This window comes from Oncorhynchus masou, chromosome 19 (assembly GCF_036934945.1).
Source record: "Oncorhynchus masou masou isolate Uvic2021 chromosome 19, UVic_Omas_1.1, whole genome shotgun sequence".
Lineage (NCBI taxonomy): Eukaryota > Metazoa > Chordata > Actinopteri > Salmoniformes > Salmonidae > Oncorhynchus > Oncorhynchus masou.
Window position 1 is genome coordinate 29,526,178 of NC_088230.1, and position 17,002 is coordinate 29,543,179.

The window sequence follows — 17,002 nt, forward strand, 5'->3', positions numbered from 1 at the left end:
ATATAGTTATTTTTTTCTCTCCTTTGCAACCCAGTATCTCTACTTGCACATTCATCGTCTGCACATCTATCCCTCCAGTGTTTATTGCTAAATTGTAATTATTTCACCACTATGGCCTATTTATTGCCTTACCTCCTTAATCTTACTACATTTGCACACACTGTATATAGATTTTTCTATTGTGTTATTGACTGTACTTTTGTTTCTTCCATGTGTAACTCTGTGTTGTTGTTTGTGTTGCACTGCTTTGCTTTATCTTTGCCAGGTCACAGTTGTAAATGTTCTCAACTGGCCTACCTGGTTAAATAAAAGGTGAAAAAAAATGAACAGAAATTCTGAACATATGTTTAGGAATGACAAGATAAAAAGTGAAATGGTGTTGATTATATTCTGTTTATTACAAAATATAAGCGTTTGAAACTGTTAAGAGAAGGCTCAAAGATCAAAGCTAATTGATCAGAGAGAAGGAGGATGGTTAAACAGGGAAAATATAACTGTATTGAAAATACATCTATTATGATAAAATGTGTCTTACCAACAAAGATACTGGCAAGGCAATACATTCAAAGTATAAACCAATAAATGAAATATACAATGAAAGATATTAAGTTATGATAATAGATAAAGAACCTCTTTATGATAACAGATTTACAGTGACTAAGGTTTTTTTTAAATGTAAAGTTCCATTCTGAGAGCTTAAACTATTTTCACTTACAGCATGACAGCAATGGATTTTCTTAATCAGTTAGTATACACATTTGATAGAGGTAGATTCCTTGTATTTTACAGGGAAATTAAACATTTGAATTCTTCCCACTCATAATCATCTGTTTTTGATAGTAAATGAATGTAGTTCATTTCGTTTCCAAGTGAGATTGAACTGCTCCTAGTATTTGATTATGGGTATAGAACTGATTCAGTACATATACATTTCCCCCTTTGTACCTTTTGATAGCGGAGAAAAAGCTACTTTTCAATGTGAATTTCTCATGCAGAGGGACAAATCCTAACTTTGACTTTTCATGCACAACTCAATCTTACATTGACTTCAATGCATGATTAACACAAAAGGCATGCAGATTGCAGGTTAGTATTCAGCCCATATAGTATATAGTCATGATGTACAAAACATTAGGAGCACCTTCCTAACATTGAGTTGCACCCCCCCTGCCCCTCCCCTTTGAACTAAAAACTGCTTTAATTCATCGGGGTATGGACTCTACACAGTGTCCAAAGCGTTCCACAGGGATGCTGGCCCATGTTGACTCCAATGCTTCCCACAAATGTGTCAAGTTGACTGGATGTCCTTTGGGTGGTGGGCCATTTTTGATACACACAGGAAACTGTTGAGCATGAAAAACCCAGCAGAGTATGCAGTTCTTGACACCCTCAAACTGGTGCACCTGGCCCCTACTACCATACCCCATTCAAAGTCACTTTTGTCTTGCCCATTCACCTTCTGAATGGCACACATACACAATACATGTCTCTTAGGTCTCAAGACTTAAAAATCTTTCTTTAACCTGTCTCCTCCCCTTCATCTACACTGATTGAAGTAGATTTAACAATAAGGGACCATCGCTTCCACCTGGATTCACCTGGTCAGTCTATATCAGCAGGTGTTCCTAATGTTTTGTCCACTCAGTGTACACACAATATAAATGAAAGTAAACCATCACACAATAAGAAACATGATTGAAGTAAAGCTACAGTTTTCCAATGAGGCTCCATGATGAGGCTCAAGATGTTCAAGATTCAAAATGTCTCCAGCTGTAGAGTATATTCAGGTGAGTATACTCAGAATGGCCCTCCAACCACTGACCTGCCCTGGATTTGAATGTCATCAAAAGGGAAAAGAGCAAGGATCTGAAAGGAAGCAATATGGTGGGGGTTTATTTATCACATATGTTATACATCTGATCCAGACAACAGTCCAGTCAGTCTCTTTCATAACAATAAATACATTGGGAATGTTACAATTTCCCCCCAAATCCTCACAAATATGTATTTATAGCATTTTCAGTGAATATCAGCGGACTTCGAGTCAAACGCCAAATACACTTTGAGCTGATTTTCCAGACACAGATGAAGTTTATATCTATAGTCCTGGACTAAAAAAAGCATTTTCAATGGAGAATCTTTTTAGTCCAGTACAAGGATTCATTTGAGTGTGGGAAACTGAGCCTTCCTGTATAACTCACATCATCATTGCCGTCGGCTAGATCCAGTGCCGTCTCATCCTCCATGTTCCTCAGCATCTTGTCGGCCCCAGACTGGCAGAGCAGATTGGCGATGGCTGCGTCCTGCCGGCCCACCGCCAGGTGAAGTGGCGTGCAGCCGTTAAACATTGCAGCGTCCATGTCAGCTCCCTTGTTCAGCAGCAGAGTCGCAGAGATTGCGTCATGGAGCTCCACGGCCAGATGGAGAGCTGTCTTACCACTTGTACCTTCCTGGGGGACAGAGAGAAGACAGGCAAGGGTAAGGGAATCGGTAAATACAATTTCCCCTCAAAAAAGATAGGGTGAGGGAAAGGCCACCAGGGGGAGCAAAGGACCAAACAATCTGTCCTCCTCAATCAAGAAGCTATTCATTCTAAAACTGAAAATGTGCCAATGTCTTGAACACATAAAATGAGGCATATTATATCTACTGTATAGCTTATTTCCCCCAGAAATATATCTGGGGTAGGTAAGGTCAGTCTGCTATGTTGTGTTGAGTTCTATATCCATCTATATGTGACTCAGACTTGCTGGCCAGGGCCTATTCTCTGACACGTCAAGCATCTCCAGAAAACCCCCTGGTTCACAGCCAGCCTCATCACAACCCAACTCTAATTACATGAATCCATCAGAATCCACTGAGCTCAGACCGTATCACTATCAGTACAGTAAAGTAGTAAAGGACATAGCTTGAAGGAGAAAGTCTGTACCTCTAAATATATATATTTTTAAATACCATGTGTTCATTAATATATCACATTTGCTCATATCATGACATGATACATTCCTTTAAAGACAGTCCTCAAAGGTGCAGCTTGATCATCTAAGTCGAGGTAAATGCATATCTGCCCTACTACAAATTAAGAGGATTTAGGAAAGACAATGTTATGAAGTACTAAGTACAGTATTACCACACAATGTAATGCAGTACTTGAGTAATGCAAGGTTATTGTAAGGGAGTACACCCGGGGACGTCATTGGACAAACCTGGATGTTGAGGTCTGCCCCTTTCTTCATCAGTAGCTTCATCAGACAATGCTGTCTGTTCACAGTGGCTAAGTGGAGACAGGTGAGACCTGAAAACAAAGACACATTCCTTAAAAAAAATATCACCTTTCAAAAATCACCTTTCTGAATGAGGAATTAGATTATTTTGACTACATGTTATAGCTAGAATCAAACAAGCATCAGTAAGGTCATGCCACGTGACACACAATAACATACATAAGCTACATATCAAACAAAATATACAATTGTTTACAACCATTAACATGATTTCCATCTCCAAAATCTACTAAGCCAGGAACATCGAATACCAGCTCGACAGCAACAACAAATAATTTAGACCACAGTCTTGTCTCGCACAGAGCAATGTCGCAATAAAACACAAAGCGCGAGGCAAGAACAAGCTCGCACAGATGCAGACATACTGTAGACGCCAACACAACAACAGGAAGTGGCACTAAATAAAGAGATATCACATCATGGTATCGTTATAGCCCCTCACACAGCGTGCAAGGTGGCAACAGCTTATCATCCTGGGCTCTGTTCAGTAGGCACACAGCGTGCAAGGTGGCAACAGCTAATCATCCTGGGCTCTATTCAGTAGGCATACAGCGTGCAAGGTGGCAACAGCTGATCATCCTGGGCTCTATTCAGTAGGCATACAGCGTGCAAGGTGGCAACAGCTGATCATCCTGGGCTCTATTCAGTAGGCATACAGCGTGCAAGGTGGCAACAGCTGATCATCCTGGGCTCTATTCAGTAGGCATACAGCGTGCAAGGTGGCAACAGCTGATCATCCTGGGCTCTATTCAGTAGGCACACAGCGTGCAAGGTGGCAACAGCTTTGCAAAGAAGGGAACCTATTGGTAGATGGGTAAATATAAAAAAGCGACATTGAATATTCCTTTGAGCAAGGTGAAGTTATCAATTACACTTTGGATGGTGTATCAATACACCCAGTCACTACAAAGATACAGGCGTCCTTCCTAACTCAGTTGCCGGAGAGGAAGGAAACCGCTCGGGGATTTCACCATGAGGCCAATGGTGACTTTAAAACAGTTACAGAGTTTAACCTCTTACATCTATGGGGGCGCAATTTCATTATTGGATAAAAAAACGTGCCCGTTTTAAGCGCAATATTTTGTCACAAAAAGATGCTCGACTATGCATATAATTGATAGCTTTGGAAAGAGAACACTGACGTTTCCAAAACTGCAAATATATTGTCTGTGAGTGCCCCAGAACTGATGCTACAGGCGAAACCAAGATGAAACTTCAAACAGGAAATGAGCAGGATTTTTGAGGCTCTGTTTTTCATTGTCTCCTTATATGGCTGTGAATACGCAAGGAATGAGCCTGCCCGATCTATCGTTTCCCCAAGGTGTCTGCAGCATTGTGACGTATTTGTAGGCATATCATTGGAAGATTGACCATAAGAGACTACATTTGCCAGGTGTCCGCCTGGTGTCCTCCGTCGAAATTGGTGCGTCATCTTCAACTGCACGTCTTTTTCCAAGCGATTCAGAGGAGAAAGTAGACATCCACGAACGATATATCAATGAAGAGATATGCGAAAAACACCTTGAGGATTGATTCTAAACAGCGTTTGCCGTGTTTCAGTCGATATTATGGAGTTAATTTGGAAAACAGTTCGCCGTTTTGATGACTGAATTTTCGTTTTTTTTTTGGTACCCAAACGTGATATACAAAACGGAGCGATTTCTCCTACACAAAGAATCTTTCAGGAAAAACTGAACATTTGCTATGTAACTGAGAGTCTCCTCATTGAAAACATCCGAAGTTCTTCAAAGGTAAATGATTTTATTTGAATCCTTTTCTGGTTTTTGTGCAAATGTTGCCCGCTAAATGCTACGCTAAATGCTACGCTAGCTATCAATACTCTTACACAAATGCTTGTTTTGCTATGGTTCAAAAGCATATTTTGAAAATCTGAGATGACAGTGTTGTTAAGAAAAGGCTAAGCTTGAGAGCTAGCACATTCATTTCATTTGCGATTTTCATAAATAGTTAACGTTACGTTATGCTAATGAGCTTGAGGCTATAACTGGATATAGGTTTTTTTCATAGCCAAACGTGAACAAAACGGAGCGATTTGTCCTACACAAATACTATTTTTTGAAAAACTGAACATTTGCTATCTAACTGAGAGTCTCCTCATTGAAAACATCTGAAGTTCTTCAAAGGTAAATGATTTTATTTGAATGATGTTCTTGTTTTTGTGAAAATGTTGCTGGCTGAATTCTAGGCTTATAGCTATGCTAGCTATCAATACTCTTACACAAATGCTTGTTTAGCTATGGTTGAAAAGCATATTTTGAAAATCTGAGATGACAGTGTTGTTAACAAAAGTCTAAGCTTGAGAGCAAATATATTTATTTCATTTCATTTGCGATTTTCATGAATAGTTGACGTTGCGTTATGCTAATGAGCTTGAGGCTATAAATAGGATCCCGGATCCGGGATTGCTCGACGCAAGAAGTTAATGGCTGTAGTTACTCCACAATACTAACCTAAATTACAGCGTGAAAAGAAGGAAGCCTGTACAGACTAAAAATATTTCAAAACATGCATCCTGTTTACAACAAAGCATTAAAGTAATACTGCAAAAAATGTGGCAAAACAATTCACTTTTGTCATGAATACAAAGTGTTATGTTTGGGGCAAATCCAGTACCACTCTCTATATTTTCAAGCATAGTGGTGTCTGCATCATATTATGGGTATGCTTGTAATCGTTAAGGGCTGGGGAGTTTTCAGGATAAAAAAGAAATGGAATGGAGCTGAGCACAGAAAAAAAATCCCAGAGGAAAACCTGGTTCAGTCTGCTTTCCACCAGACACTGGGAGATTAATTCACCTTTCAGCAGGACAATAACCTAAAACACAAGGCTAAATCTACACTGGAGTTGCTTACCAAGACAGTGAATGTTCCTGAGTGGCCGAGTTACAGTTTTGACTTAAATCTGCTTGAAAATCTATGGCAAGACTTGAAAATGCTTTTCTAACAATGATACGTTTTGAAAAGAATAATGGGACAATATTGTTCATTACAGGTGCAAAGCTCTTAGACACTTACCCAGGAAGACTCACACCTGTAATGGCTTTCAAATGTGATTCTAACATGTATTGACTCTGTATTGAATATTTATTAAGTAAATTAGATATTTCTGTATTTCATTTTTTTTGGCAAAAATATATATTTAATAGGCTGTAACACAACTGAATGTGGAATAAGTCAAGGGGTATGACTACTTTCTGAAGGCTCTGTACATTATGTAGAACACACATGTAGAATAAGGAAAGTAACAGCTCTATTTATGACATTCATATTTCATGTTTGCCTACTGTAGCGGGCACAGGGTTGTATTCATTACTGCACACATAGAAAAACGAAAATGAGTGTTTCTTATATGGCAAGTCCAGGTAGGCTCCCTGTTTCAGTCAGTTTTTTCCCCATTAGGTGCCTAAATGAATATGGGCCCTGCTCTCTCACCTCTCCAGTTCTGGGTCTCCAGCACGGAGCCCAGCTTGCTGGGGGAAACATCCCGGGTCATCTCGGTGGCGCATTTGGCCTGGCCCTGCTCGCAGGCCACATGGAGCGGCGTGTTGCCCTCCTGGTCCTGCAGTTCCAGGCTGGCCCCACTCTCCACAAGGGCCCGCACTACCGAAGACAGGCTCAGGTAGGTGGCAAGGTGTAGCGGCGTCTAAAGACCACGCATAAAAATATAATTACTTCTATGGGTACACTCAATATGGCCGCCAGTCCACCCATCACAGAACATTGACTAGGATGGGGATCCCCTTTCTAGTAATTCTATTTCTATGGAACCACGTACCAATCCAAACAAACAACCAACAATGGGTTAGTATTACAGGTTGGTGTGATATCTGACTTGGAGTCAGAATGGACCCTCTTTTAAAGTGAATTTAATACAATCAGGGTTGCTAAGAGCTGATCAAGGATCTGAACTTAAGTTCAGTAGCTAGTATCTACACTGAGTGTACAAAACATTAGGAACACCTTCCTAATATTGTGTTGCACCCCCTTTTGCCCTCAGAATAGCCTCAATTCGTCAGGGCATGGACTCAAAAGCGTTCCACAGGAATGCTGGCACATGTTGACTCCAATGCTTCCCACAGTTGCATCAAGTTGGCTGGATGTCCTTTGGGTGGTGGACCATTCTTGATACACACGGGAAACTGTTAAGCGTGAAAAACCCAGCAGCGTTGCAGTTCTTGACACAGTCAAACCGGTGCACCTGGCACCTACTGCCATTCCCCATTCAAAGGCACTTTGCTATTTACCCTCTGATTGGCCCTCATACACAATCCATGTCTCATTTGTCTTAAAAATCCTTATTTAACCTGACTCCTCCCTTTCATCTACACTGATGGAAGTGGATATAACAGATGACATCCATAAGGGATCACCTCGATTCACCTGGTCAGTCAATGTCAATGTCAATACATTGGTAAGTAACTAAAATAAATAAAATGTAGGCCTAAGGCATCAGTGTGGAACTGCTGGTTGAACTGTGTAGGGGGGGGAATATAATGACTAATATAACCAGTAGGGCTACCACTGCTTACGTGGCTTTTGGTAAACTCTAACAGAACAGAGAAATAACAAGGCTATGTGTGTGTGAGTCACGGTGTAAAACGCTGACTGTGTCATTTCTGCTCTCTCTGCTTTCCTCTCCGACCCATCAGGATTTCTCCAATGCCACGTCAGCTTCCCCCCCCCCCTGCATGTTCACTCAAACCGCCTCTTAAATCTGCCCTGACGAGCTTAAATGTTTTTATCTATGAGACAGAGAAGATTCCAGATACGATTCCTCTTATTCATTTTTACAGGCGGGAAAGCAGAGGAGTTTCCAATTTCATTTAAGCTCCTTTCTGAAATAACTCTGGAACCACCCAGCAAACCGTTACTGTGGGAGGATGCACTACTGGAGAAAGGGGAAGACAATTTCTCTTGAATTACACGATGCAGAAATAACATTATCACCTCTGTCGTCATAAACATTGGCAATTGCAATCATCAAGAGGAAGTATCATGAAGGTTAAGTCAATTTCAGTACACCAGTATAACCAGTGTTGAGGGTGTAAAGGGAGGACTGTTGCTTTGTTTACTGTACCTGGTACAAGTTGTTCTGGATGTCCAAGACATCTTTGGGGAACAGCTGTACCAGTTGGTTGGCAAAGTGTTCATCTTCATGGATGATGGCTAAATGCAGGACTCTAGAAGGGAAACAAAAACAAAACAACGTTTCTCATTATATATTTCTATAATAAATCAGACTGATTTATAAAGACCTTTTTTCATTAAATGTGTCATAAAGTGCTTTTACGGTAACCCGTCCTAGGCCCCACAGCAAGCAAAAGCAGTTTTGAGTTACTGTCACTTAAACGTTGCATTCGACTGGAAAGTGAGCTGCCCGAGGAGAGTGGAATCATTTCTCATTCAAAATGTCCAGTCACTTTCCTTTAAACGTTTCAAAGTAAGCAGCCTCAGGAGATGAGAACAACATGTAATTTGATGGAAAGAATTACCTGCATGAGCATTCTTAGAATGATATCCAGACCTACCTGGAAATGTAAGACATTGCATTAATGTCAACTGTTTGCTTAGCAGGCCACACTCATTGGTTGCGAATGTTGTGCAATAATGGAACTTTTATGCAAAGAACAGTCATGTCAGGAGGATGTTTCATTCCGCAAAGCACTTTTCAAATAAGTATCTTCTTGGGTATCATTTACCACTAGAACAGTAGTTACTTGAAGAAGAACAAACAAAGCTATCGGTTGATGAAGGGATGTTTAACATACACAAACCGCAGACCTATGAACTTTAACTACACAGTTCAAATGGAAATGCAATGAATTTTGTTCTTTACTGCACCCCATTCACGCTGTCATCACATTTGGTTCATACAGTCAAAGTGGAAAACAGCCACACCAAGAAACACTCACCCCAAAAGCTAAAGGGGAAGTTCTAACAGACAAGAGGCAAATGCAGGAAATGGGCACAACAGTGCTTTGTTTAACCTACATCAAGGCTTTCCAAAACACATTGTTCACACACTATTCCCTACAGAGTGCATTACTTTGGACCAGAGCTACATTTTCAACCTAACTAACTGATGTGAAAGTAGCGTAGAAGGACGATAAGGCCAAACGTCTGCATGTCTGTGGTAATTGTATGAGTTTCATTAATCAGTCTATTCTTGGGAGATAATTACTATGTGAACATGTGCCCTGCCTCGTCTATCTTGGGGAATTTCCAGTGCTGTGTCTTTTACACTTCTGCTTTCCAAGTCGAGGCACCTCACAGGAGTTCATCCGCAGCTTTCACACAAAGGCCTGAGAGTATGTATCACTCCACACTTACTCTCCTCTTAGTCGACATCACATGCCATGATTATTGGGATTAGGATAAACATGACACACGCAAAGACAGAGCTGTGCAGGGCAAAACTACAGGTCATTCCCCAAGCCTTGATTTATTCATCCAGACAACAACAACAATTGGTGGTTGTTTTGATTGTTCGCTGCAAATTGGTGCAGTAGGCCTGATCTACGAAAACGCATCCATCTTCAAATTGTTATTGTGGTTAACACACTCAGACATCCAGTCATTCCATCAGACATGACGGCATCAATGAAAACGTCACCTGTTTGTTGACAGTGGTCATTTTTGCTTGGTACTCAATATAGCCTATGCTATGTATTTTAGACAGGGGAAAGTCATATCATGTATACAGATACTAAGGACACCGCTGCTGAGACTGTTCTTTATTCTTACTCTGAGTATGATCTGTTCTGATGCCTAGTCATTTTAGCCAGCGTTTATGTACATATCTACCTCAAATACCTCATATTCCTGCACATTAATCTGGTAGTGGTACTCCCTGTATATAGCCCCATTATTGTGTATTCTATTTAAGCAATAAGGCCTGATGGGGTGTGGTATATTGCCAATATACCGTGGCTAAGGGCTGTTCTTACCACGACACAATGCTGAGTGCCTGGACACAGCCCTTAGCCGTGGTATATTTGCCATATATCACAAAGCCCAGAGGTGCCTTATTGTTATTAAAAACTGTTTACCAACAGAATTTGAGGAGTAAAAATAAGTGTTTTGTCATAACCTCGATATACGGTATAAAAACTGTCAACCAATCAGCATTCAGGGCTCAAACCACCCAGTTAATAATTCTCTTTTTAACTCTGCATCTTTAGGGAGGGGTCATAAACATTTCACGGTCGTCTACACCTATTGTTTTCGGCGCATGTGACAAATATAATTTGATTTGATATTGTCAAATTAAACTAAAATTAGCCGACTGTTGTCCATACTTGTGTCTATACTGAAAAATGTGTCCATTTTTTTCACAATTTCCTTCTGGCTATTTGTGTCCAACAAGAATTGTGGGCGGATCCCAATGTAATTAATTAAAATGCAAAGTTAACCATGCCTTGGCTTGCACACACATACACGCATGCGTGTGTTTCTTGAAACGTTGTTCACCAAAATTTCGTCGCCATGACAAGAACAAGTTTTACCTTTTCAAAAACACAGCCATATGGGAAATTAAAATATGAGTTATTTAAAGAGGTTAAAAAACGTACGTGTCTCCATCTTCAGTGATGGTGGTGAGAAGGTTTTCTTCATGTTCACTGCATTCGGTGTTCTCAGCGCTGTCATCTTTAGACTTGGAAATGTTGCAGCCCCCTATAATCTCACTCAAACTCTCAACATTTAGTGACGATGAGCCATAAGCAGAATCCAACCGCTCCTCTGTGCTGGTGATAGTCAATTTATCCCTGGCTTCACTGGGTTCAGAAGTCGAATCCTGATCTGTTTTGATAAAGGGGTCATCTTTCATTAATGATTGGAAGGATTCAACACCAGAGTCCATTTGGTTATCCTCCAACAAATCCAATTTCCGCTTCGCATCTTCGGCGCTTTGCATGGTGGCCCGCGATCTACAGTCACTCCAGGTAGTCTTGACCGGTTTAATCCCTGAGAGGTCTATATGTTGCTTGATGGTGCGAGCAGTTCTCGGGAGGAAAACTCGATCACACCTGAGTAGGAATACACTGTTCCTTTCTGAAACCAAAGGTAGCGGTTGCGTTTCATGCCATCGGATCGAGCGCGTTTACTTTCCCCCACACCACCAGTTTAGGCTACACGAAAATAAGTGGAGTCATCTTGCAACAATGCATAAATGGTATAAACGCTTCCCTACACGCAAAATGGGGCATTTACTTCAAAACATCATAAGAGTCTTAACATCAGCAACAGGCTTCAAAATAACGTTGGCACTGTCATAACCTGTGGTAACCTGCATAGTTGAGAGCATGTGAGCGATGAAACGCGATAGGGGAAGCGCTCTGCGCTTACGTGAAAAGGCGGACTGTTTTTGTCTGGAGATGCGGATGGGGAATCCCCGAAGTGCGTATTATGCACTTACATTACAACCACCCCCAACGCTGTGGAGTGTCCCTGGTTTTACAGGATAGGTTTGAACGACACTCCCCGTACCATGCTTCCATTTGTGTTACATTCTAAACGAGTGTGTCACAATGTTTCAGTGAGTAAAGACCATATGATAGGCCTAAAACAGCATGGCCGAGACCTGTACTCGAAATGTTGCAATATGGGGACATGTCACTTTTTGTAGATACACTGCCTTCACAAAATTATTCACACCCCTTGACTTTTTCAAAATGTTGTTGTGGTACAGCCTGAATTTAAAATGAATTCAATGTAGATTGTTTTGGTCACTGGCCTACACACAATACCCCATAATGTCAAAGTGGAATTATGCTTTTAGAAAAAATAAAAGTCAATAAGTATTCAACCCCTTTGTTATGGCACGCCTAACTGCGTTAAGGAGTAAAAATGTGCTTAACAAGTCACATAATAAGTTGCATGGACTCACTCTGTGTGCAATAATAGTGTTTAACATGATTTTTGAATGACTACCTTATCGGTTTACCCCACACACAATAATGTGTAAAATCCCTCAGTCAAGCAATGAATTTCAAAACAGACTCAACCACAAAGACCAGGGAGGTTTTCCAATGCCTCGCTAAGAAGGTAGATGGGTAAGAAAAATAAGCATATATTGAATATCCTTTTGAGCATGGTGAAGTTGTTAATTACTCTTTGGGTGGTGCATCAATACACACAGTCACTACAAAGATACAGGCTTCCTTCCTTACTCAGTTGGAGGAAGGAAACTGCTCGGGGACTTCACCATGAGACCAATGGTGACTTTAAAACAGGTACAGCGTTGAATGGCTGTGATAGGAGAAGACTGAGGATGGATCAACAACATTGTAGTTACTCCACAATACTAATCTCATTGACAGAGTGAAAAGAAGGAAGCCTATACAGAATAAAAATATTCCAAAACATGCATCATGTTTGCAACAAGGCACAAAAGTAATACTGCAAAAAAATGTGGCAAAGCAATTAACTTTTTGTCCTGAATACAAAGTGTTATGTTCAGGAAAATACAATACAACACATTACTGACTACCACTGTCTATATTTTCAAGCATAGTGGAGGCTGCATCATGTTACTGGTATGCTTGTAATCATTAATGCCTGGGGAGTTTTTAACGATAAAAATGAAACGGAATGGAGGTAAACAGGCAACATCCTAGAAGAAAACCTGGTTCAGTCTGCTTTCCTTCAGACACTGGGAGATTAATTCTCCTTACAGCAGGACAATAACTTAAAACACAAGGCCAAATCTACACTGGAGTTGCTTACCAAGAAGAAAGTGAAAGCTCCAGAGTGGCTGAGTTCCAGTTTTGACTTAAATCTACTTGAAAATCTATGGCAAGACCTGAAAATGGTTGTCTAGCAATGACCAACAACCAATTTGACACAGCTTGAAGAATTTTGAAAATAATAATGGGCAAATATTGTACAATCCAATTGTGCAAAGCTCTTAGAGACTTACCCAGAAATACTCACAGCTGTATTCAAACTCATGGGTTTGAATACTTACAGTGAGGAAAAAAAGTATTTAGTCAGCCACCAATTGTGCAAGTTCTCCCACTGAGAGGTCTGTAATGTTCATCATAACTACACTTCAACTATGACAGACAAAATGAGAAGAAAAAAAATCCAGAAAATCACATTGTAGGATTTTTTATGAATTTATTTGCAAATTATGGTGGAAAATAAGTATTTGGTCACCTACAAACAAGCAAGATTTCAGGCTCTCACAGACCTGTAACTTTTATTCTTTAAGACCACTGATAATCTCCCTCGATCTGGGGCTCCACGCAAGATCTCACCCCGTGGGGTCAAAATGATCACAAGAACAGTGAGCAAAAATCCCAGAACCACACAGGGGGACCTAGTGAATGACCTGCAGAGAGCTGGGACCAAAGTAACAAAGCCTACCATCAGTAACACACTACGCCGCCAGGGACTCAAATCCTGCAGTGCCAGACGTGTCCCCCTGCTTAAGCCAGTACATGTCCAGGCCCGTCTGAACTTTGCTAGAGAGCATTTGGATGATCCAGAAGAAGATTGGGAGAATGTCATATGGTCAGATGAAAACAAAATATAACTTTTTGGTAAAAACTAAACTCGTCGTGTTTGGAGGACAAAGAATGCTGAGTTGCATCCAAAGAACACCATACCTACTGTGAAGCATGGGAGTGGAAACATCATGCTTTGGGGCTGTTCTTCTGCAAAGGGACCAGGACGACTGATCCGTGTAAAGGAAAGAATGAATGGGGCAATGTATCGTGAGATTTTGAGTTAAAACCTCCTTCATTGAAGATGAAACGTGGCTGTTGTCTTTCAGCATGACATTGATCCCAAACACACCGCCCGGGCAACAAAGGAGTGGCTTCGTAAGAAGCATTTCAAGGTCCTGGAGTGGCCTAGCCAGTCTCCAGATCTCAACCCCATAGAAACTCTTTGGAGGGAGTTGAAAGTCCGTGTTGCCCAGCAACAGCCCCAAAACATCACTGCTCTAGAGGAGATCTGCATGGAGGAATGGGCCAAAATACCAGCAACAATGTGTGAAAACCTTGTGAAGACTTACAGAAAACGTTTGACCTCTGTCATTGCCAACAAAGGGTAAATAACAAGGTATTGAGATAAACTTTTGTTATTGACCAAATACTTATTTTCCACCATAATCTGCAAATAAATTCATTAAAAATCCTACAATGTGATTTTCTGGATTTCTTTTTTCTGAAGAAAAAAAATCTAATTTTGTCTGTCATAGTTTAAGTGTACCTATGATGAAAATTACAGGCCTCTCTCATATTTTTAAGTGGGAGAACTTGCACAATTGGTGGCTGACTAAATACTTTTTTGTCCCACTGTATGTATCACACCTGCTCCCGCTCTCCCTCTCTGGCGCTCAAGGGCACCAGGCTGCCCTTCATTAGGCACACCTGTCACCATCATTATGTGCAGCTGCGCAATATTGGACTCCATTACTTTGTTGATTACCCCCTCTATATTTGTCTGCTCCTCAGTTTGTTCCCTGTGTCAGCGTTGATGTTGTTATGTTTTCCCTGTCCAGACGCTGTTCCTGTTCTGTTTCATGTCCGATGTTTATTAAATGTTCACTCCCTGTACCTGCTTCTCATCTCCAGCGTCGATCCTCACACTTATGTAAATTTAAATATTTCTGTGTTTCATTTTCAATACATTTGCAAACATTTCAAAAAACATGCCTTCACTTTGTCATAATGGGATAGTATGTGTAGATGGGTGAGGAAAAAAATGGATTTAATCCGTTTTGAATTCAGGCTGTAACACAACAAAATGTGGAATAAGTCAAGGGGTGTGGATACTTTCTGAAGGCACTGTGTGATTAAGCATTCACAATAGGCCTAATACAAACATGGAAATACAACTGGTGGCCTATAGTATATATAGACTACTAATGCTTACTCACTGTAAACACAACTTCAGTGGCCAATATAACCTACTAGGCTAATGCTTATTCACTGTAAACATGATTTTAGTGGCCTATAGAAAACCTACTAATGCTTATTCACTGTAAACTCAACTGCAGGAGTTTCAGTGCAAGACTTGTAGCCTAATTTTCCAGCAGAGAGCACTGGTCAGCCTTTTTGAATCCAACCCCAAAAGGTATTTTTCACAGTTGGTGTTCAATATGTCTCCTGTAGGCTATTTCTCCTATCTGGGGGTTCTCTCTGATTTAGCTCATGGTATCACAATTAAATAAAGAGGTATCATCTCATCTGTAGCCTTTTCTTGGTAACAAAAGAGAAAAATGTGTTCATGGGTGGACACTGAAATCTGCCAAAATTCCACACCGTTCCATAGGAGTCAAACCTGACCTGAAATCCCTTTCCCTTGTTCAAATTAAGCCTAATATTAGTATGGCCATTAGGGGGCAGAATCAGCCATGTTATAGCAGATTATTTACCTTTGAGAGTTGATACCACTCTTTACAGCCTACAGTACAGGCGATAATACATTAGATGTTACATGTTTGACTACAGCATTATTGAAGAATTACTACAGCATTATTGCATAATTACTACAGCATTAGTACAACATTACTGCAGAATTACTACAGCATTAGTACAACATTACTGCAGAATTACTAGACTTTTACTGCTGCATTACTACAGCATTACTACAGCATTACAGAAACACAGTGCTACAGAGGATTACTTGAATAATATTAACTATAGAAGCCCTAGTCTTGCCCATAGCATGAAAAGCTACTCAGCAGATTTTCTGTGCATTTCAACTTGCTGTCAAGAGCCGCTGATGCATATTTTGGCCTGCAGTTAATGTTAATGTTCCAAGTGCAATCATATCTGGCCATGCTTTTTGAATGATCAGATACAGTTGAAGTTGGATGTTTACATGTTTACAGGTTGGAGTCATTAAAACTCGTTTTCTCAACCACTCCACAAATGTCTTGTTAACAAACAAGGGTTTTGGCAAGTCGGTTAGGACATCTACTTTGTGCATGACAAGTCATTTTTCCAACAATTGTTTACAGACAGATTATTTCACTTATAATTCACTGTATCACAATTCCAGTGGGTCAGAAGTGTACATACACTAAGTTGACTGTGCCTTTAAACAGCTAGGAAAATTCCAGAAAATGATATCATGGCGTTAATTAGCCTATCAGAAGCTTCTGACATCATTTGAGTCAAATGTAGGTGTACCTGTGGATGTATTTCAAGGCCTTCCTTCAAACTCACTGGCTCTTTGCATGACATCATGAGAAAATCAAAAGAAATCAGCCAAGACCTCAGAAAAAAAATTGTAGACCTCCACAAGTCTGGTTCATCCTTGGGAGCAATTTCCAAATGCCTGAAGGTACCACGTTCATCTGTACAAACAATAGTATGCAAGTATGAACACCATGGGAACACGCAGCCATCATATCACTCAGGAAGGAGACATGTTCTGTCTCCTAAAGATGAACGTACTTTGGTGCGAAAAGTGCAAATCAATCAAGGAACAACAGCAAAGGACCATGTGAAGATGCTGGAGGAAACAGGTACAAAAGTATCAATATCCACAGTAAAACAACTCCTATAACGACATAACCTGAAAGGCGCTCAGCAAGGAAGAAGCTACTGCTCCAAAACTGCCATAACAAAAGCCAGACTATGGTTTGCAACTGCACTTGAGGACAAAGATCGTACTTTTTGGAGAAATGTCCTCTGGTCTGATAAAACAAAAATAGAACTGTTTGGACATAATGACCATCGT

General features: G+C 40.5%; 1 protein-coding gene across 1 annotated transcript; it reads right to left on the bottom strand.

The window, feature by feature from the left end:
- Positions 1-374: 374 nt before the first annotated feature.
- On the bottom strand, positions 375-11,661 carry LOC135506125 (NF-kappa-B inhibitor epsilon-like). The gene is made up of 6 exons (XM_064925579.1): positions 10,876-11,661; positions 8,382-8,484; positions 6,737-6,947; positions 3,207-3,295; positions 2,202-2,450; positions 375-1,866 (listed from the first exon to the last, which is right to left on the bottom strand). The coding sequence occupies exons 1-6, from the start codon at positions 11,217-11,219 to the stop codon at positions 1,798-1,800; spliced, it is 1,065 nt and encodes a 354-aa protein (XP_064781651.1). The 5' UTR covers positions 11,220-11,661; the 3' UTR covers positions 375-1,797.
- Positions 11,662-17,002: the final 5,341 nt, after the last annotated feature.